Source organism: Schistocerca nitens, chromosome 4 (genome assembly GCF_023898315.1).
Source record: "Schistocerca nitens isolate TAMUIC-IGC-003100 chromosome 4, iqSchNite1.1, whole genome shotgun sequence".
NCBI classification, from domain to species: Eukaryota; Metazoa; Arthropoda; class Insecta; order Orthoptera; family Acrididae; genus Schistocerca; species Schistocerca nitens.
In genome coordinates, this window is record NC_064617.1 from 380,021,695 (window position 1) to 380,045,286 (window position 23,592).

At 44.8% G+C, this 23,592-nt stretch overlaps 1 protein-coding gene across 2 annotated transcripts in view; it reads right to left on the minus strand.

Annotated features, from left to right (window-relative positions):
- LOC126253116 (F-box/LRR-repeat protein 2) overlaps positions 1-23,592 on the minus strand; it is a 719,590-nt gene that overhangs the window by 541,466 nt on the left and 154,532 nt on the right. The window contains exon 2 of one of the 2 annotated variants that reach the window (XM_049954234.1): positions 7,028-7,149. In XM_049954234.1, the coding sequence (XP_049810191.1) occupies positions 7,028-7,138 (111 nt within the window). In that variant the 5' untranslated portion in view covers positions 7,139-7,149. Of the gene's footprint in view, positions 1-7,027; positions 7,154-23,592 lie in introns of those variants that run through there. The other variant, XM_049954235.1, reaches the window with a different exon arrangement.

Sequence of the window (23,592 nt, forward strand, 5' to 3'; positions counted from 1 at the left end):
GGGGAGAGATCCGGCGATCTTCCTGGCCAGGGTAGGGTTTGGCAAAACACGAAGACAAGCAGCAGAAACCCTCACTATGTGTGGGCGGGCATTATCTTGCTGAGATGTATGTCCAGATTATCTTTCCGAAGGTCAACAAAACGGCGCGTAGAACATCGTCGACGTACCGCTGTGTTGTAAAGGTGCCGCGTGTAACCACCATAGGTACCCTGCAATGAACTGAAATGCCACCCGTGACCATTACTCCTGGTTGTTGGGCCGTATGACCAACGACAGTTTGGTAGCCAACTACTGTCTCGGTCATCTCCAGATACATCTCCGGCTTGGAATCTCATTGACTGGAGTATAATTGTCTTCAGTGGTATTAGTCTCGCTTCGAACTGAGCTCCGATGATCAAGTGTTCCATTTCTTTTCATAGCAGGAACCAATATTTTGACGTTGATGCAAAATATCCTACACGTAGGTACATCACGGGAAGAAAGAATGGTATCCTGCGACTCTGATCTGCAGACTGGGAAGCGCAACGTATGTCATACTGAGTGCAGAGTGGATGTCCCTCATGAACACATAGGCCAGATCGAGCTACAGTATGGTGCCTTTCCTCATTTAAGAGCCTACAAACCATTATCAGTCACAGGAGAAGACTCACTTCTACCTTGGAAGGGGAACAGTGAGCCACAGAACTGTAGCAGTCTCCCAGTACTAGTAATGAAACTGGTGAGCGACACATATTTTTCTTTAATTTACGTCTCGATAAACAACCCAGTGACTACTTTACGGATCGCGAAGTTTTGCTTTTCTATTTATAATTAAACTAAAAATAAAGGATTGTTTTACTTATGCTCAATAATAAAAACGTGCAATACGTAGTTATTTCAAACTAAAAATGAATAACACTGAAAAGTTGTGATAAACAAATTTATCCAGATGTTGAGAACATGTTCGAAAATTATTATTATTAATATTTCCGTAACTTTCTTGGACGACAGTTTGAAAATAATCCTAAAGTGAATATGAATTGCACGAATCACATACTACTTTCTTTGGATGTAAACAGGGCATACCAGGACGAATGGTCAATATTGAGACCAGAATGATTATTCGAAGCAAAGAAGCTTAGTAAACATGGACTCTAAAATGCATACCTGAAAAGCTATGAGCACTTCCTCATCTTCGATATTGTGAAACAAATCTCTTCTAGTGCTACATCTTTGCTTTCCATACTCTGAGGGGTGGTAGTGTGGACTAAAACCAGGAAAAATGGCCGGTAAACACGGGGTCTAAAGTGCATGTCTTAAGAGCTATAAGCACTTGTTCAGCTTGGCAACCGTGAAACACATCTCTTCTACTGAACAAGTGCTCGTAGCTCTTAAGAAACCCGTTTTATGCCCATGTTTACTAGACTTCTTTGCTTTGAATGATCGTTCCTGTCACATCCCTGAAAATTGATGATTATTCCTGGGACACCCTGTAATCGACACATTGTAATATCTTCGTGCTGCGAGCTTTGCATCGCAGGTCATCTTTGTTTGGTACATATTAATAGGATTGTGTTGTAGTAGAAGTTCTGTTCTTAACTTGGGAGGGCTGTTGACCGCCAAAGTGTGGGAAAGCAGTCGTTTAGGGGGCGTAGTTTTCTCTGATGTGCTGTGGTATTCTGAGGCAATAATTAACTAAGATTAAAAAAGCTCCACAACTTAAGATTTCTTAACTTAATGCATGGTTTAAAAAATCTGTATTTTTCCGCATTAATTAGGAAACAAGCAAATAGACAGTGCGCAGCCAGTTAAAAGAAACTTCGAGAAGACTACCCTGAAAAGAAAAGCTAAGTAACCTATTCCTTTTCGAGCAGTGCTTTTTCACAACATTGTAATTATGGACCTCACCTTTGTATTTCATCATACGCAGTACGCATCAATGTATGCCACTGCTGAGGAACTTTAGTCAATCATTTTAACGAATCCCAATAAAAACGAAAGAGATTTGATACTGACGTCCTACCATAACCCAACTGTGAAAGCATGGAGGTCAGCATGGCAGTGGGCCTCGTACGCCCATAGCAGTAGCTGTAGATGAAGCTGCTTCACTCTTCCTGGGTTTAGTGGGGGAAGGTGGTGGGCAGGGAATGACGCTGTATCTTGTGACTTAAGTCATAGCCCCTATTGCATAGTCTACCTGTCAGCCGCAAATAATAATCGGCGCTGCATATGCACAAGGCGTAACTAGGACGACAGTAAAACTTTTCTCCATTACGAATATGGAACACCGCGACTGTGATGAATAAAAGTTTCGACAAATTATTGCAACCAGTAGTCAACAAATTACTGCAACCAGTAGCCTTTGTTTTATTATTCAGTTTTTATTTTCCATTGCTGGTTTCGTATCGCCTAGCGGTTCATCATCAGATAGTACACATTTATCGCATGTGTTCTGGATTGTGAGGGTCGTGTAGCTGTGGCAAATGTTTGGACGGAACATATAAGCACTGAATGTAGCGAGAGTTATTCACATTAAGGGATCGAGTTAGTTGCAATACTTACAATTATTAATATCTGTTCGTTTGTTCTCGCTGCACACATTGTTTTGGAAAAGATAAGGTATGTTTTACAGTCACATTAATTTCACAGCACTTCACAAATTTAGCCACGGGTAACAACTTCCATGTTCTTTACAAAATGTAAATGAACCAAAGAGCATGATCAAAGCTATGTTCTAAGAGTGTGTAGGAACAGAGAGTCTTTTGCTCAGCGCTTGGACTTTGCATTGATGACATTGACTATGTATGTATTTATACTACATAAATTATTGCAAAAAAACATGTAATTACACTACAAACCTGACCTGTGTTATTTACAAAATATATTAAACAACCACCTCGAAGGGAACGATCTATTGATACGTAATCAGCATGGTTTCAGAAAACATCGTTCTTGTGCAACGCAGCTAGCTCTTTATTCGCACGAAGTAATGGCCGCTATCGACAGGGTATCTCAAGTTGATTCCGTATTTCTAGATTTCCGGAAAGCTTTTGACACCGTTCCTCACAAGCGACTTCTAATCAAGCTGCGGGCCTATGGGGTATCGTCTCAGTTGTGCGACTGGATTCGTGATTTCCTGTCATGAAGGTCGCAGTTCGTAGTAATAGACGGCAAACCATCGAGTAAAACTGAAGTGATATCAGGTGTTCCCCAGGGAAGCGTCCTGGGACCTCTGCTGTTCCTGATCTATATAAATGACCTGGGTGACAATCTGAGCAGTTCTCTTAGGTTGTTCGCAGATGATGCTGTAATTTACCGTCTAGTAAGGTCATCCGAAGACCAGTATCAGTTGCAAAGCGATTTAGAAAAGATTGCTGTATGGTGTGGCAGGTGGCAGTTGACGCTAAATAACGAAAAGTGTGAGGTGATCCACATGAGTTCCAAAAGAAATCCGGTGGAATTCGATTACTCGATAAATAGTACAATTCTCAAGGCTGTCAATTCAACTAAGTACCTGGGTGTTAAACTTACGAACAACTTCAGTTGGAAAGACCACATAGATAATATTGTGGGGAAGGCGAGCCAAAGGTTGCGTTTCATTGGCAGGACACTTAGAAGATGCAACAAGTCCACTAAAGAGACAGCTTACACTACACTCGTTTGTCCTCTGTTAGAATATTGCTGCGCGGCGTGGGATCCTTACCAGGTGGGATTGACGGAGGACATCGAAAGGGTGCAAAAAAGGGCAGCTCGTTCTGTATTATCACGTAGTAGGGGAGAGAGTGTGGCAGATATGTTACGCGAATTGGGATGGAAGTCATTACAGCAAAGACGTTTTTCGTCGCGGCGAGATCTATTTACGAAATTTCAGTCACCAACTTTCTCTTCCGAATGCGAAAATATTTTGTTGAGCCCAACCTACATAGGTAGGAATGATCATCTAAATAAAATAAGAGAAATCAGAGCTCGAACAGAAAGGTTTAGGTGTTCGTTTTTCCCGCGCGCTGTTCGGGAGTGGAATGGTAGAGAGATAGTATGATTGTGGTTCGATGAACCCTCTGCCAAGCACTTAAATGTGAATTGCAGAGTAGTCATGTAGATGTAGATTTTGTATGATCTCTCAACCACAGTGTTAGTGGTTTAATAAAGGTTGATCATTATTTATGAAATAAACATTAGAACTCTGTATGAAGGTTTTCTACATGTGTGTGTGTGTGTGTGTGTGTGTGTGTGTGTGTGTGTGTGTGTGCACTAGAAGAATAGAAAAAGAAATGAGCAGGTTTGCCAATGTGGAAAGGTGCGAGTTTTCTTTTGTCCTGGGTTGTTTAATTTTTCAAATTCAAAGATTCTTTGAAATTTTGAAAAAATTGGTTGTTTGTTAAGTCAGTTTGCTCATTTAAGGTGATGTGGGCTTTTTATTGTTATAGGTGCTACCTCACAATTAGTTTCCCTTCAATAACAAAATCTATATTCAGGATTATGGTTTAGCACGAGGCAGTAGCTTAGCTGGCCTAGTAGCTGACAAAAATAAATTCACACCTTTCCACATTGGCAAACCTACTCGTCACTCTCTCTCTCTTCTAATGCACACACATACACACACACACACACACACACACACACACACACACACATAGCAAAAAACCTTAATGCAATAATGCAACACTCTAATGTTACAGACACACACACACACACACACACAGATCAAAAAAACCTTCTTGCAGAAGAAGCCGCGAGCGATTAGCCGAGCGGTCTAAGGCGCTGCAGTCATGGACTGTGCGACTGGTCCCGGCGAAGGTTTGAGTCCTCCCTCGGGCATTGGTGTGTCTGTTTGTCCTTAGGATGGTTTATGTTAAGTAGTGTGTAAGCTTAGGGACTGATGACCTTGGCAGTTAAGTCCCATAAGATTTCAACACATTTGAACATTTTTTTTTCTTGCAGAACTCTAATGTTTATTTCATGAGTAACGATCAATTTTTATTAAATTCAAATATAAATGTCGAACGTAATTTCAGCACTAAACCTGTGGTTGAAATACCTTCCAAAATCATTGTTTAATAGATTTTGTAAATATCACAAGTCAAGAGTGTAGTGCAATTATATGTTATTTTTGCAATAATGTATGTAGTATAAATACATACATAGTCACTGTCGCCAATGCGCAATCCAAGCACTGAACAAAAAAACTCTCTGTTCCTACACAAACTCTTACAACACAACTTAGATCATGCTCTTTGGTTAATTTACATTTTGTAAAGCATATGGGAGTTGTTGCCTCTGGCTAAAGTTTGAAGTGCTGTGAAATTAACGTCACTGTGAAACATACTGTATGTTTTCCAGAACAATATGTACTCCGAAAACAAACCAACAGATACTAATACCATTAAGTAATGCAACTACATCGATCCCATATTGTGAATAATTCTCACCACATTCAGTGCTTATATGTTTCGTCCACACATTTGCCACAGCTACACGACCCCCACAATGCTGAACACATGCGATAAATATGTACTATCTGATGATGAACCACAAGGCGATTCGCAAACGGTAGTGGAAAATAAAAATTGCGGACTAAAACACTAGGCGACTGGCTGTAGTAACTCATCGACGCCTGTAGGGTGACAGTATTATGGCGGCCTGCACAGAGATTGCCAACTGCCAGGGACTACGTTGCACGTCATTTGTCACGTGCAGCCAATAGTGCGAAAATCTGGTGTCACTCTGTGCTAGCAGCTGATAGTACGGACACATGGTATCACTCTTCACCAGCAAACAATAATGTGGAGCTATTGTATCACTCTGCGCTATGATATAAGTTGCGGTCTGCGACTTAGCTGACCGTCAGTTCTGAGGGGCAGTTCCCAAGTACAGTTCTGGAGCCAGAAGCCGAGAGTTCGCCGAGATGCATTCCTGCGCAGCCTTCGAGTCGGACCACAGACGACTGCGACAACGCCAGCCGCACTAAGCATGAGACCAAAGTGGGATACTGTTCGGTGGCGTTTAAAACAGGATAGATAATGCATTGTGAAATTGGATTTAGTCGGGGACAGGACTGTTATGGACTTTCATTGTACACCATATTTGTAGCGAGTGTCTTCACTAAATTATGTCTCTGGAATATTTGTACTATTACCATTTAAGTAGTTATGTTTTCAGAATGCGCGTGTGATGTGAAGTTGGGAGTAACGCCCCAGTAACACTGACATCAGCGGCACCTTGATGAAGCAGGTACATCAAAATGGATATTAAACTATCTTAATGGCAGGAAGAAAGTGGGTTATCAGATTATTCTTATCAGTCATTGTGGAAATTGACACAATGGTAATCTAGATTTCGTTATCGAAATAGCAGGGGAGCAAGCAGTTGGCGCCTAATAAATCATTTGCTTCCGCAAAACCGACCATACGAAAGGATGCAATTACAACAAATTGGAGGAACTTTATCTGGATGGGGAAGGGGGAATAGGGGGAATCACATCTCGAAAATCAAATGACGAGTTTAGTTATAGAATATGATTGTTTTTTAAATGCCTAGGTTACTTAGGATAGAAAACACAGGTCAGTCAGTTACTACCTCTAATTTAAGCTACAGAGGGAATTTAGGAAATAACAAGCATCTTTAATAGTTATACTGCTGTTCAAAATGGCTCTGAGCACTATGTGACTCAACTGCTGAGGTCATTAGTCCCCTAGAACTTAGAACTAGTTAAACCTAACTAACCTAAGGACATCACAAACATCCATGCCCGAGGCAGGATTCGAACCTGCGACCGTAGCGGTCTCGCGGTTCCAGACTGTAGCGCCTAGAACCGCACGGCCACTCCGGCCGGCCTAAAGAAGTGGAGTCGTCAGACGTAATGGTGATCTACCCATTGCATGGATATGTTACGTTCTGCGGATTTTGCCAGTAACGGTAGGCTGCACGCCAGTACCAGGTTTCGAGTTCTCCTTCCCATCACTGTTAATCTATGCACCTCAGCAGCGCATATTGGCAAGTCTAGACGCACAGCGCCGAGCAGGCACGTACAAGTGGTGTGGATACGCACCGCGGAGGGCCGCCTGCTGCGGCGGCTGGTCCTGGAGTCGTGGCCGGCCATGTGCAGCAGCGCCGCCTCCACGGCCAGCTGGTCCCACGTCGACATGCGCCGGTCGCCCATGGCGGCCCCACCTGCGGCACAGCCCACACCTGCAGCACGGCCACACACCTGCAGTACGGCCACAAACGCAACGCAGCGCGCTAGTCGCACAGCTGCCACCCTCTCCGCCCTCGTGCGCTCTTGTGTTTAGTGACGCGAGATGTACAACTTAACAACGCAACACGGTAAGCGTTCACCCAACAGATCGCCGATTTTACTCGTCTTTGGTATCGTGCAGAAATCGAGGCGCCACATTACAGTCGGGAACGCTCATCGATACCACAGACGTCACCGACGTCTCAATGCAGTCCACAACGACGAATGGGAGGCGCATCTAAATATATGTATGCCCTCTCTCTCAGCACAGCAGTGCGCTCGCACGGAGGTAAATATAGAGCCATGCATGAAAGCGTTCTCCCCCAGTTCGTGACCTCAGCTGAAGCACTCAGCATCGTCGAATAGGATTGAAGTGTTATTCGAGTCTCAGACGGAAAAGTACTTTTGTACACTACTGGCCATTAGAATTGCTACACCACGGAGATGACGTGCTACAGACGCGAAATTTAACCGACAGGAAAAGGTAGTGTGATATGCAAATGATTAGCTTTTCAGAGCATTCACACAAGGTTGGCGCCGGTGGCGACACCTACAACGTGCTGACATGAGGAAAGTTTCCAACTGATTTCTCATACACAAATAGCAGTTGATAGGCATTGCCTGGTGAAACGTTGTTGTCATGCCTCGTGTAAGGAGGAGAAATGCTTATCATTACGTTTCCGACTTTGATAAAGGTCGGATTGCAGCCTATCGCGATTGCGGTTTATCGTATCGCGACATTGCTGCTCGCGTTGGTCGAGATCCAATGACTGTTAGCAGAATATGGAATCGGTGGGTTCAGGAGGGTAATACGGAACGCCGTGCTGGATCCCAACGGCCTCGTATCACTAGCAGTCCAGATGACGGGCATCTTATCCGCATGGCTGTAACGGATCGTGCAGCCACGTCTCGATCCCTGAGTCAACAGATAGGGACGTTTGCAAGACAACAACCATCTGCACCAATAGTTCGACGACATTTGCAGCAGCATTGACTATCACCTCGGTAACCATGGCTGCGGTTACCCTTGACGCTGCATCACAGACAGGAGCGCCTATGATGGTGTACTCAACGACGAACCTGGGTGCACGAATGGAAAAACGTCATTTTTTCGGATGAATCCAGGTTCTGTTTACAGCATCATGATGGACGTATCCGTGTTTGGTGACATCGCGGTGAACGCACATTGGAGGCGTGTATTCGTCATCGCCATACTGGCGTATAACCCGCAGTGATGGTATGGGGTGCTATTGGTTACACGTCTCGGTCACCTCTTGTTCGCATTGACACTTTGAACAGTGTACGTTATATTTCAGATGTGTTACGACCCGTGGCTCTACCCTTCATTCGATCCCTGCGAAACCCTACATTTCAGCAGGATAATGCTCGACCGCATGTTGCAGGTCCTGTACTGGCCTTTCTGGATACAGAAAATGTTCGACTGCTGCCCTGGCCATCACATTCTCCAGATCTCTCACCAATTGAAAACGTCTGGTGAATGGTGGCCGAGCAACTGGCTCGTCACAACACGCCAGTCACTACTCTTGATGAACTGTGGCATCGTGTTGAAGCTGCATGGGCAGATGTACCTGTACACACCATCCAAGCTCTGTTCGACTCAATGTCCAGGCGTATCAAGGCCGTTATTACGGCCACAGGTGGTTGTTCTGGGTACTGATTTCTCAGGATCTATGTACCCAAATTGCGTGAAAATGTAATCACATGTCAGTTCTAGTATAATATATTTTTCCAATGAATACCCGTTTATCATCTGCATTTCTTCATGGTGTAGCAATCTGAATGGCCAGTAGTGGAAATGTTGAGATTTGTACTTAGAGAGAACAGTTTGTTAATTAGTGCATCATTGCTTTTATAGGCAATGATAATTGTAAACCATCAAGCATTCCTAAGGCAATGGATTGTACCAAGTTAAGTAAATCTGTTTATCTTTTATGTAATAAAGTGAACTAATGTTTCGTAAGTTGTACTTACGATGAGGCATCTCCCAGAGCAAACTAAAAACCAGTGTTATCGCCGAACGATTGCAGTTTCGTCTGATCATGACACGTGGCGAGATTGTAGCGAATACTTAGGCACTTTGTTTACTGGAAGCGACTATGAGAATAAGCGGTTATGAGTGCAGTCGCATGGATCCCAGTACGGTAGGAACGGTGATGGAACAGCGACCGCTACAAGCTGATAGGAGTCAGTCCATTGTTGGACTGACACGTCTCAGGTTTTATTCACGGCTGATTTAAATTCATTACAACCTGAGTTTAATTCCTGTCGATTAATACATATTTAACGCTGATAATAAATAACTTCAGAAATTGCCTGGATTAAGCCATCTATTTTTATACACTGGAGCGCCATATTCAAATACAGAAATATGTAAACAGGAAGAATACGAAGCTGCGGTTGGCAACGCCTTTATAAGACAAGTGTCTGGCGAAGTTTTTAGATGGGTTACTGCTGTTACAATGGCAGGTTAACAAGATTTAGTTTGAACTTTGTGTTATAGCTCAAAATGGTTCAAATGGCTCTAAGCACTATGGGACTTAGGATCTGAGGTCATCAGTCCCCTAGACTTAGAACTACTTAAACCTGACGAACCTAAGGACATCACACACACCCATGCCCGAAGCAGGATTCGAACCTGCGACCGTAGCAGCCGCGTGGTTCCGCTCTGAAGCGCCTAAAACCGCTCGACCACGGTGTTATAGCGATGGGTCACAGCATCTCCGAGGTAGCGATGAAGTGTGGCTTTTCCCGTACGACCTACCGTGAATATCAGGAATACGGTAAAACATCGTGGAAGAAAGGGACCAGCGACAACTAGACAGAATCATTCAACGTGACAGAAGTGCAACCCTTCCGCAAATTGCTGCAGATTTCAATACTGGGCCATCAACAAGAGTCAGCGTGCGAACTATTCAACGAAATCGATATGGGCCTCCGGAGCCGAAGGTCCACTCGAGTACCACTGATGACTGCACAGCACAAAGACTTAAGCCTCACCTAGGCCCGTCAGCACCGACATTGGTCTCTTGGCCAATGGAAACATGCTACCTGGTCAGACAAGTCTCGTTGCAAATTGTATCCAGCGGATGGATGTGTACAGGTATGGAGATAATCTCGTGAATCCATAAACCCTTTATGTTAGTGGGTGACTGTTCTAACTGGTGTAGGCTCTGTAATGGTGTGGGGTATGTGCAGTTGGAGTGATATGCGACTCCTGATACGTCTAGATACGACAGGTGAAACGAAAGTAAGCATCCTGTCTGATGATCTGCACCCATTCAAGCCCATTGTACATTTTGATGGATGTGGGCAATTCCAGGAGAACAATGTGACACCCCACACGTCCAGAATTGCTACAGAGTTTCTCCAGGAACACTCTTCTGAGTCTACACTTCCGCTGGCCATCAAACTCCCCAGACATGGACATTAGTGAGCATATCTGGAATACCTTGCAACGTGCTGTTAAGAAGAGACCTCCACCCTCTCGTACTGTTACGGATTTATGGACAGCGCTGCACGATTCATGATGCCAATTCTCTCCAGTACTACTTCAGACATTGGGCAAGTCTATGCCACGTTGTGCTGCGCCACTTCTGCGTGCTCGCGGTGGCCCTACACGATATTAGACAGGTGTGGCAGTTTCTTTGGCTCTTCAGTGGGCGTCTTTCAGAGATGAAAGCGAAAGGACGGGAAGAACTGTCCACTCGCGCAGGTACAAAACTGTATTCGAAACATTGTTTAGCTTTGGCGTTTGGAAGTTGCATTCTGGAAGTTCATCTTACAATGAGCCCTGCGCAACATGTCGTCCAGGCCTCTATCCAAAGAACTCGTATAATACGCCGTGACAAGTAGCTGCGCCTGCGGACAATCGTGATTTTTTACAAGCTGTGCCATCCTGTCAAAACACATTTCAAAAGAAGCTTAGTTTTCGCCAACAGACCGCCTTCCTAGGAAGGCTGTTGAGAGAGAAGTCAGTTGCAGATGCAGATCTCAGTGTCCCTTGAGAAACGACGCAATTGCATTTTATTCAGAAATTATTTTCTGCCTTTGTGAAAGCGACAGGCCTGCATTCTGCCGCTGGTTAACGCGGGGTGAACACCCTCTTTCCTATTAAAAAAAAAAAAGGCTGAACCGAGCAAGGTGGCGCAGTGGTTAGCAGTGGACTTGCATTCGGGAGAACGACGGTTCACTCCCGCGTCCGGCATCCTGATTTAGGTTTTCCGTGATTTCCTTAAATCGCTCCAGGCAATTGCCGACATGGTTCCTTTGAAAGGGCACGGCCGACTTCCTTCCCCGTCCTTCCCTAACCCTATGAGGCCGATGTCCTCGCAGTTTGGTCTCTTCCCCCAAAACAACCCAAAAAGCAGTAAGAGCGCAGCTCAGTGGTTGAACTTAAAAAGTAGCTGAGAAGACGAAGTCAGGATGTCAGTTTCCGAGAAATTCTGACTTGGAGACAAGGGTATTGGCTAAAGTGAAAAAACTTAGCTGAAGAGTGAAGTGATTAAGAACTGTGAACGTGAGTGTCGGATAAAATTGGTTAACATTTTAAAATTTTTGTCAGATGCGGAGTTAACCATTTTGTTAACAAAAATATCACTGACCAGCTTTGTGCAGATCCTTTTCTCATTGTGGCACGGGAACTGTGCAGACTGGTAGTGAAGAGAAATAATTGGTAAGGAACACTTGGGCTAGTGGTTCTGAAGAGAACACTTCGCCTATGGGTTCTGAGAACACATTATCTGGAAATCTTGAGGGAAGCGCTTTGTTCTCAGAGGCTGAAAACATATTCTTAGCCTGGAGGTGCAGAGAAGGGATGTTCCATTGAAAGCGACGTCCACGTATGCCTTTTTCAGGTCGCCAAAAGACGTGAAAATCACACTGTCGAAGATCAGGGCTGTACGGAGGCCGTTACAGTGTTTCCCAACAAATCGTTGAAGTGTAGACTTCGTCTGATTGGCAGCGTGGGGACAAGCGTTATCGGGCATTTTGACTTTGTGGCGCGTTGCCCTTTCTGCGTTGACTGCGACTCCTCGCTCGAGGAACTCGACGAGCAGAGGGCCCCTGAAGTCGAAGACTGTCATCGTGACCCTACCGTAACTAGTGTGAACAGATTTGCATTTCTTTGGCGGGAGAAATGTGGGATGTTACCACTGTTTGCTTTGCCGTTTGCCCTCCGGCTGTCGGGATGCTGTCGGACGGAATCACCCTGTTGCACGATAACGCCCGCTTCCACACTCCAATCGGACGAAGGCTACACACCTTGGCAGTTTGGTCGGGATACATTTCAGCATCCTCCGTTTAGCTCGGATCTTTCACGGTATGATTTTCAGATCTTTGGCGATCTAAAGAAAGACTTACTTGGGGTCGGTTTCAGTTGGAAACGGAAGTGCAAGAGAGGGTGTGGTTGTTGATCCTTCAGCGGCCGACACCGTTTTACGCAACAGGAATTGATCGATTCGTCTCCCAGAAGGAGAAATGTCTTAACGCGTGTGATGATATCTTTTGAATGAAATCATTCCATAGTCCCGTTGTGGCGGGTGTTAGGTTTTCATTTAGCTGCTCTTCATATAACAGTATAACCGTTAAAAGACAAAAATTATCCGTTAAACTGAAACTGAGTTAATGATCCAAGCAAATTAAAATACATTAATTAATATGAAAGAAGGACTGATAACACAAATATTCCTATTTCTCCTTGTGCTTTAAAATCGTGTAGGAGCCTATTCTTCTATTGTTAAAAGCGTCTGAATATTTGCTGGTAAAGCATTGTCGGAGGACATCAGGCGCTACATTAATTTAATTTTTTGGTACCTTCTATTGCAGGCGAGGAAAATGCAGCTAACATCTTCCTCACTGCCACATTCACATAAAGATGATGTGCCATGTTGGGGCGGCAGAGGTGTTGCTGGAATCTCCCGTGACTGAATCGTAGTCTTGCTATTGTCGCTATAAAGTTGCCGCTGTACCTGCAATTCTGGTGTCAAGGACGTGGTTGGAGATTGGGCACCAATGCGACTTAATGTCTCCCTTTAATTTCGTAAGACTGATGGAGGTTTTCGCTCCATTGCGCCCGGACTCTAGTCCTTATGGTATGAAGAAGATCGTCGGGTGGCATTTTATCGTATTTCAATGAAGCATTTTAGTTTCCTTATCCAGAGTAGGTGCTTCATTTCTCTTTATTCCGCTGTGCACCACCACCCAAAACATATTGATCGTCTTATTTCGGCGGGAAAGCACCTGATAAGCTTGTGTAATGCAATATACTGGATAAGTTTTGGTTTGTTGACACCGTAGCATTTTAACAGCATCAGTGCTCAGGCTGAATCTGATCAAATAATGATTGTTTCTTCTTGAACTTCTTCCTGGTAATTAAGTCCTCCTAAAGTCGCTATTAATTCTGCAGTGAGTATGGACGCTACTTCAAGGAGCTTGTGCTCTCGATTAGTCTTACCAGTTACGAATGCGCTTCTGGCACAGTCCTTTTGTTTAAACCCATCTTTGTAAATATTTCTCGAGGGTGGCCAGGCTCTAAATCTATCATTTTAATTTTTTTTTCATCACTGTGTCTTGTATGTTGAGCTTCACTAAGGTGTGAGCGCAGGGCGTGCTGAAGAGCTCAAATTTGGGAGAGTAGCGACGTACTCACGAAAACGCAAATCATCGAATAAAGTCTGCTAAGCGCGATAATTTCTTGTTCGACCAATACGTGTTTGCATAGAACTTAGTAGAATGTTCCCTAATATTTTTTAATAAAATGTCGTGTAAGAAGTGGACCTACTACACATCACTATAGACAATTGGCAAGTAACTGCTGTTCCGCCTGGAGTGGGATTCGTCACTTATAGCAGCTCGTCTCTAGTGTCCACGCTGCTGCGGTCGCAATCGTTATAAATGTAAATTGTGAAAAGTGGATTAGTGTAGTTTGCGCAAAATAACCTTCATGGGACATGAAAGACAGTCGGTATGATTCCCGTGCTGTTCAAGGAAAACTATATGTGAAAGTGGCAGAGGAAGTACGTGTCAGCACTGGTAAGCATGCAGTCAGTTTTTTAGTGTTCACACTTGATTTTTATAATAGAGATGGTTTGAGAGCTATTGATTATTTATTTATCTAAGGCTTTTAGACACACATATAATGTGGACTATAATTTATACAATATAAAAACCTTACAAACAAACATCTAAGGTGTTTGTGTAACCTGCAGGCTTTGGGGTCGGCAGCAGGAAGTCTTTTGGTGTATCATCGTGTGATCTAGTCGAGCGTTCTTCCGTTAAGTGTCCGATTATTTATGGTCTCCGCAATCACGAAGTGGAGATGGTTGCTTTCGAACCGTTTATGCAAAATATGCACATCTACCAGATTGGGTTCTACTTTTGTTTAACGTTCACTACGTTTTGGGTCGCAAGTCAAATCCTGGTCATTTATGAGTCATACATGACATATTATTATTTTGTTGTCCACTCCTTTCTTGAGTCCATGCGTTGATCAGGTTTATCTCATTATCCACAGCGCCCCTTGCTGTTTTTGTTGATGGTCCTCTAGAATGGAGTCGGTTATGGTTTCTATCACTGATATCTTGATGAATTGGTGTTTTTTTTTATTACACCTGATCCTTTTGTACTCGTTCGTGAGAGCACATATTGCTCGTATTTGAGGGAGTGGGATGTGGCTTAGTCCTGGCAGCCATTCCTTGGGACAGGATTTTCCAAACTGTGTTTCGCATAACAATGGTATTCCGCGGCAAATGGATAAGTCCACCGCGAAAGACTATCAATAACATTGCGTCTTTTTTCGACATTTTGACGATAGTAACTACTTTGTAAAATTTTATTATGTTTCTATATCACTACTTATGATTTAAAATTGAAGTAAACGCCGAGTAATACAAGTTTTCTTCATTTTTAAAATGTTGTTAACCTTCAAAATGAACAAGGTGTTCCGTCAGGGGAAAGGTTTGGGAACCCCTGCCATTGTGATTGATTTGATAACACTAGCAGTCATTCTCATGGCGTTGTTTCGGCGAACGTCTATTATTTGGACATTGAGGGCTGTTTAGCTAGACTGGGGCATAATAATTAGCGGCTGAGAACACTCAGAACAGAAGAAACCAGCGTAAATGGCGCTGCTCCTCCGGATGAACTAGTAGCGTTTGGATGAGTGCAGGCTGTCTCCTATCAGTCATGTGAGCATACACTACGCAGCACAATTGTATACAAGAATTTTTAACAATGTGCAGCCCTGTCAGTAACTGTGATAGCTGAACATGTAACACGTCAGCCTCAGTTGCAAATGGAAACCAATCTCTACCCAGGTTTCAGCCAAAATAATTTGGCCTTCTTCAGAAGCCAGTGACACTAAACTATTGCAAGCCAAAGTTCGGCCATGTCAGGTATAAAACTGTAGCATCGTAGTAACCAGTCATAATTCTACATTACCTGGGCTGAAGATAAACACCAGGCCACACTGCGCGGACTTTGCTGACACTTTCCTATGTGAAACGATTTCTTTTATCCGACTTGTTAGATTATAATTATCTGTCACTTGTAGCCAGTCTGGATACTTGTATCCAATCTGGAATATGACTGTGGGATACATACCCATTCATCATACCGTTAGCCATTAAGTAATCTTAATGAGACAGTATTATTCATCTGTTCATTGGCAGAAATGTATATTTAATTTTGCAAATGTAACCTTGTATTTTTGTTATGACTGTGGCGTTACACGCCCAATCACACTGGCGTTAAATGTTATTCGTAAGCAGAAACTCATGTTTAAATGCCTAAATGCAAATTTGTTGTAATGTCAGTACAAATTTTTTTTTTATATAATTGAGGACTGTGGCGTTGCACGCCCGGTCTTACTGATACTAATGGTTAACTTCTGTTCTTTCATTAATCAGTGTTAGACAATGTCGGTGTAACACAGCTGGACAGTAACTTATTATTTAAGTGCAAAATATTTAGTCACTGCTGCCTTTCTTTCTCTCAACCATTATGTTTTACTAAGAATATGTAATTTGACACAATATACGTGTATGTACAACTGGCGTTGTAAGCCAAATTTATAAAAAGGTCCTCGGAAACCTAACACTTAGCTTTATAGTTGTTAGTACCACGATTAACGTGTTACATCATGTTAAATTACTACTTGTATGTTCTAGCAGGCTTACCCAGTTTCTAAGCACCCTACGCAATTTTTGTTAATGTTGTCTTCATTACTGCTACTAATGCTATGTTAATTCAAATTCAGCTACTTTTAAGTTTTTAGGAACTGTTGCGTTTATTGATGCTTAGTCACACTGATGTACTCTCCACGATATTACAGATCATTCCTGTAAATAGCCACACATACTTTTATTAATTAACCAGATAAAGTTTTAGCAATGTAAAGGTAGCTACTGTTATGTATCTATATTTCCATGCGCGCATGCGCATGACCATCAGCGATGCTCGGTAGACAGCTGTTCGCCGCGTTTTGTTCCGACGCAGCCTTCGCGGCCTACCGACCTCGTCCGCACAGTGGGGCCTGCTGCTTCTCTTCAGCCCAATTAATGTAGATTTATGACTGGTTTCTACGGTGCTACAGTTTTATACCTGACATGGCCGAACTTTGGCTCGCAATAGTTTAGAGTCACTGGCTTCTGAAGAAGGCCAAATTATTTTGGCTGAAACCTGGGTAGAGGTTGGTTTCTATTTGCAACTGAGGCTGACGTGTTATATGTTCAGTTATCACAGTTACTCACAGGGCTGCACATTGTTAAAAATTCTTGTATACAAATGTGCTGCGTAGTGTATGCGCACATGACTGATAGGAGACAGCCTGCACTCATCCAAACGCTACTAGTTCATCCGGAGGAGCACCGCCATCTACGCTGATTTCTCCTGTTGTGGGTCTTCTCAGCCGCTAATTATTATGCCCCAGTCCCGGTATTAAATGACGCTTGTAATGATTTCTCTAGAGGTGGCTAATTTTTTATTTGTTCGGTGATCTCCATAAACAATAGAAGACTTCCTTGGTAAATTTCAAGGTGCCGCATGTCATTGTCGTTTACTAGGAGAGACAACACAGGACTTGAGTGCGCGCAGCATTGTACGAGAGCCGGCAGCCGGTCCGTTTCTGGAGCTGGCATCGGGAAGCTGCAGCGTGGCTGCGGAGGGCCCCCTGGCGAGCCGTGCATTCAGACCGGAGCACCGCTGAGCGGTATGACGGCAGGCCGGGCCGACCTTTGAGGGGGGCATGCCGCGGCCCGCTGCCAGCTGCCAGCTCAGGCGTCACTCCCGAGGTACGGGGCGCGGCTGCTCGCCTTACCGCTCCCTACTTGCACTGTCCACTGCGACAGGTGAGTCACCGCCCTACACATCACGCGCGCCGGAAGTGGGTCAAAGCCGTGGGCGATAAATAACACCGATAAAACTAGCAGCACCTTTTTTTTTATCACACGCACAGGTACACCCAGCAGGAAAAAAATTAGTAGAGCTGGAAAGACGACGTCTATTTTGATCCGATAGTGGCATATGCGGGTGTACTGATGCCCGAACAACAGGGACTTACATGCATCTAGAATAGAAAATAGTGCATTAAGAACGGGTAGCCACTGGCCGAAATCTGGATTTGCGTAATAAAATCTAAAAATGGACTACTGATTGCTGTTCTCTACACGGTGTTACAAAAAGGTACGGCCAAACGTTCAGGAAACATTCCTCACACACAAATAAAGAAAAGATTTATGTGGACATGTGTCCGGAAACGCTTAATTTCTATGTTAGAGCTCATTTTAGTTTCGTCAGTATGTACCGTACTTCCTCGATTCACCGCCAGTTGGCCCAATTGAAGGAAGGTAATGTTGAACATGTGCCTTTAGAAGTACGACACAACATGTGGTTCATGCACGATGGAGCTCCTGCACATTTCAGTCGAAGTGTCTGTACGCTTCTCAACAACAGATTCGGTGACCGATGGATTGGTAGAGGCGGACCAATTCCATGGCCTCCACGCTCTCCTGACCTCAACCCTGTTGACTTTCATTTATGGGGCCATTTGAAAGCTCTTGTCTACGTAACCCCGGTACCAAATGTAGAGACTCTTCGGGCTCGTATTGTGGACGGTTGTGATACAATACGCCATTCTCCAGGGCTGCATCAGCGCATCAAGGATTCCATGCGACGGAGGGTGGATGCATGTATCCTCGCTAACGGAGGACATTTTGAACATTTCCTGTAACAAAGTGTTTGAAGTCACGCTGGTACGTTCTGTTGCTGTGTGTTTCCATTCCACGATTAATGTGATTTGAAGAGAAGTAATAAAATGAGCTCTAACATGGAAAGTAAGCGTTTCCGGACAGATGTCCACATAACATATTTTCTTTCTTTGTGTGTGAGGAATGTTTCCTGAAAGTTTGGCCGTACCTTTTTGTAACACCCTGTATAAGTACTGATAATGATTACAACGTCGTCCGACTGCAGATAGCGCAGTGGCAAAACTACCAGAACACCGTCTCTGTCTACCCTTTAATAGGGAATGCTCGCAGCCAGAAGGTTCATTGTGGTACAGACGTGTGAAATCAGCAGGGAACCGTGCCACAGAGATGCTTCCTACAGCCAACCGAGTGAGTTTGAAAGGGGTCAAATTGTGGCCTTCCGAGTGACGCGATGGTCCTTTCGGAGAATTGCCACACACGTTGGACCTGCTGCGTGAGTTGTGCAATGATGCTGGTGTCAGTGGTCGCGTGAACGCTCTCACACACGTCGACGAGGTTCTGGACGTCCACGCAGCAGAGGCGCCCGCAAGGATCGTCGTACTGTAACAGCAGCAGTGGTAGATTGTACAGCCACCACACGACAGATAAGAGGGCTTGTGAGCCCACATGTGTCAACACGAGCCGGTTATTAGCAGTGGGAGTACGGGCGCACGCACCTCTAGCCCGTCTGCTTCCCCTCACGCCAAAGGATCGACGTACATGGCTCGACTGGTGCCGTCAGAGAATCACTTGGAAAGCCGCGCTGTTGTCTTCAGCGATGGAAACATATTCTGCCTGCATGCAGATGGTGGTCGTTTGTGTGTACGACTTAGACGTGGTGAGCGCTGCCTCATAGAGTGCATTCGTCCAAGAGGCAATGGCCCCGCCCCAGGCCTTATGGTCTGCGGTGTCTCGTTCACCTTTGGAGTTTCTGTAGGGCCCGCATCTCGTGGTCGTGCGGTAGCGTTCTCGCTTCCCACGCTCGGGTTCCCGGGTTCGATTCCCGGCGGGGTCAGGGATTTTCTCTGCTTCGTGATGGCTGGGTGTTGTGTGATGTCCTTAGGTTAGTTAGGTTTAAGTAGTTCTAAGTTCTAGGGGACTGATGACCATAGATGTTTAGTCCCATAGTGCTCAGAGCCATTTGAACCTTTTTTTTTTTTTTTTTTCTGTAGGGGATGCTAACTAGCACTCGGTATGTGCAGAATGTTGTTAGATCCGCTTGTTTGCCGTTATTGCAACAGGAAGGTTACGTGTTGTTCCAAAAGAATAATGCTCGCCCACACACTGCCTGTCAAACTCAACATGCGGTGGAAGACGGGCAGCAACTTCCCTGGACAGCATGATCTCCAGTGTTGTCTCCTGTCGAGCGCAACTGAGATGCGATAGGACGAGAAGTGAATCGTGCGACTCGTCAACCAACAACTCTTACAGAACTATGCGAATGGTCAAGTAGGATTGGTATAACGTATCCCACGACAGTATTCGCCACATGTACGATCTACTGGATGCCAGAGACAGCGTCTACACTGCCGCCCATGGAGGCTACACCATGTACAAATATGGGTTTTTCTGCATGCGTCGATACCTGGTACTTCAGGACCGATTGTGCTATTCATCTGCAAATGTAATCATTTCATGTACTCCATATGAAATGTTGCAACAATAAATCTTGAGTGAATAGGAAACCACTAAAAGGGTGCATTAAATTTTTTTCCAGCAGTGTAAGTAAGGGACGGTCAAATGAAACGAGACAGTAGGAAAAAAAATAAGTAAACTGATAATTGTTTCAAAATTAATCGCCATAACTGTTGATACATTCATCCCATTGTGAGAAGACAGTCAGTGCCTTCCTGGAGAAAAGTCTGCGATTGCTTATGGAAACGTGATTGTGCCCAGTCGTCACCTCTTTGTTCAAAGGAAATCAACAGCTACGAACGTCTTTCCTCAGGGCTTCAAACATACGAAAATCACATGGGAGAGGGGGCAGGAGGGGGAGAATAGAGACAGCGGAAGATTCCCTGAAAAGCCCCTACGTATTGAGAGAGGAAAAATTACTCTCTCACCTATTTTCCATATACGGAAAATTATTAAAGATTTTGTTACAATCTGACGCACCTTGAGTGAGACTCTAGAAAGTTAACGGTCTGAGCAGACACTGTTGGAGCCTGTTAGGGCGCTAAAAGCATGAGGTATTTTATGGCTCTTAGCTCGTAGAAATGGCATGTCGGAAGTTGAAAGTAATTGGTGACGAGCCCATCCCTCAGTAAATCTTGGTGGACAGGTCCACAGCCGTATAGGGCAGACAGAGCAGCCCCTAGTCGAGACAGGTCTCCAGCAGAACAATGCTGCGATACCTGGATTGGTGTTACCTGAAGCCTGGCCTGGGGGCGATGGACTGAAGGAAAACGTCTATACAGTTGAGTCATAAACTGGGCATTGTGTGCAGCGCCATAGGTAATAAAAATTCACAAGTTGTTGTGTTTGCCAATACTGCAAATAGGCCTGTGACCCACTCCATTGGCCACCTCGGTTGTATAAGAAACACCGGTGTCTGAGAAACTTTTAGAGATACACTACTGGCCATTAAAATTGCTACACAAAGAAGAAATGCAGATGATAAATGGGTATTCATTCGACAAATATATTATACTAGAACGGACATAGGATTACATTTTCACACAATTTGGGTGCATAGATCCTGAGAAATCAGTACCCAGAACAACCACCTCTGGCTATAATAACGGCCTTGATATACCTGGGCATTGAGTAAAACAGTGCTTGGATGGCGTGTACAGGTACAGCTGCACATGCAGCTTCAACACGATACCACAGTTCATCAAGAGTAGTGACTCTGAGCACTATGGGACTTAACTGCTGCGGTCATCAGTCCCCTAGAACTTAGAACTACTTAAACATAACTAACCTAAGGACATCACACAGATCCATGCCCGAGGCAGGATTCGAACCTGCGACCTTAGCGGTCACGCGGCACCAGACTGTAGCGCCTAGAACCGCACGGCCACACTTGCCGGCATCAAGAGTAGTGACTAGCGTCTTGTGACGGGCCAGTTGCTCGGCCACCATTGACCAGACGTTTTCAATTGGTGAGAGATCTGGAGAATGTGCTGGCCAGGGCAGCAGTCCAACATTTTCTGTATAGAGAAAGGCCCATACAGGACATGCAACATGCGGTCGTGCATTATCCTACTGAAATATAGGATTTCGCAGGGATCGAATGAAGGATAGAGCCATGGGTTGTAACACATCTGAAATGTAAAGTCCACTGTTCAAAGTGCCGTCAATGCGAACAAGAGGTGACCGAGACTTGTAGCCAATGGCACCCCATACCATCACGCCGGGTGATATGCCAGTATGGCAATGACGACTATATGTTTCCAATGTGCATTCACCGCGATGTCGCCAAACACGGATGCGACCATCATGATGCTGTAAGCAGAACCTGGATTCATCCGAAAAAATGCCTTTTTGCCATTCGTGCACCCAGGTTCGTCGTTGAGTACACCATCGTAGGCGCACCCGTCTGTGATGCAGCGTCAAGGGTAACCACTGCCGTGGTCTCCGAGCTGATAGTCCATGCTGCTGCAAACGTCGTCGAATTGGTCGTGCAGATGGTTGTTGTCGTGGAAACGTCCCCCTCTCTTGACTCAGGGACCGAGGCGTGGCTGCACGATCCGTTACAGCCATGCGGATAAGATGCCTGTCATCTCGACTGCTAGTGATACGAGGCCGTTCCTTATTACCCTCCTGAACCCACCGATTCCATAATCTGCTAACAGTCATTGGATCTCGACCAACGCGAGCAGCAATGTCGCGATACGATAAACCGCAATCGCGATAGGATATAATCCGACCTTTATCAAAGTCGGAAACGTGATGGTACGCAATTCTCCTCCTTACACGAGGCATCACAACAACGTTTCACCAGGCGACGCAGGTCAACTGCTGTTTGTGTATAAGAAATCGGTTGGAAACTTTCCTCATGTCAGCACGTTGTAGGTGTCGCCACCGGCCCCAACCTTGTTTGAATGCTCTGAATAGCTAATCATTTGCATATCACAGCAACTTCAGCCTGTCGGTTAAATTTCGCGTCTGTAGCACGTCGTCTTCGTGGTGTAGCAATTTTAATGGCCAGTAGTGTAGAATACACTACTTTAATACACCTCATAGCTAGGACTAACAAGCTCCAAGGCACAGGCGATTTAGATAAAGATCTTTAAGATTGCATCTGTTCGCTTGTTGCCATGGGAAGCAACACGGCATTGGAGAAAACCATCATCCCCCTCCTTGGAAATTTAACAAAGCCAGTAATTGGCGGTTTCTTTTTTTCCAGAGATGCAGGTTTCTTAACTCTTGCCCTGGTTCGACAAGAGTTTGTGTTGTGGAGTGGGAGGGGAGATTTAGCGCCTCTGGAGCCCTGTGATTAGCTCAAGACAGCGCGAAGGCGGTGTCATTCGTGCACTTTGTGGGAAAACGGATTGTTTTTTCTGGAGAAGTGCTAAGCACTCAGGTGCTGGACTTTGGTCCGATAGAGTACTTCTGGTTGAAGCTCTGACATGTGTAGTTGCTGCTTGGGGCCCGTCCTGAGACCGACTTCACTTGCGAGTAGTTGGACTGGAGAGTCTGTGACGATGTTACTGTATCGACAGTGTGACTTCAAATGTCTCGGTCTACTCGTTTGCCGAGGTCGCATTTATTCGTTTTTGGTTTACCAGTCTTGACGTTTGGTATGCTTGTGTGCTCTGTCGTGTAAGTGAGCCAAATTGGTCTTTGGTACGACCAGCGAACGGGTGTGTCACACACAGAAATCTACCATGATTTCAGAGCTCTGGTGGAGAGTAAATTGAAATCGATGGGTCTGATCTCTAAGCCGTGAGATTTTTGCATTTCTTTCAGGGCCACGATCGATTCACAGGTGTCGCCTCACGTCTCACCTCCACCGCACCCATCTCACCAGCTGCAAGTTAGATCGCCACATGAAGCAAACAGGGTAACGTACTGTCGTTCCAGCCTTCTCAGAGTGTACAGATCTCCATCGCCACTTGCTCTCAGCGGCACTTATATAGAGAAACTTTTGTAGATTTGAACGATCAAAGCCTG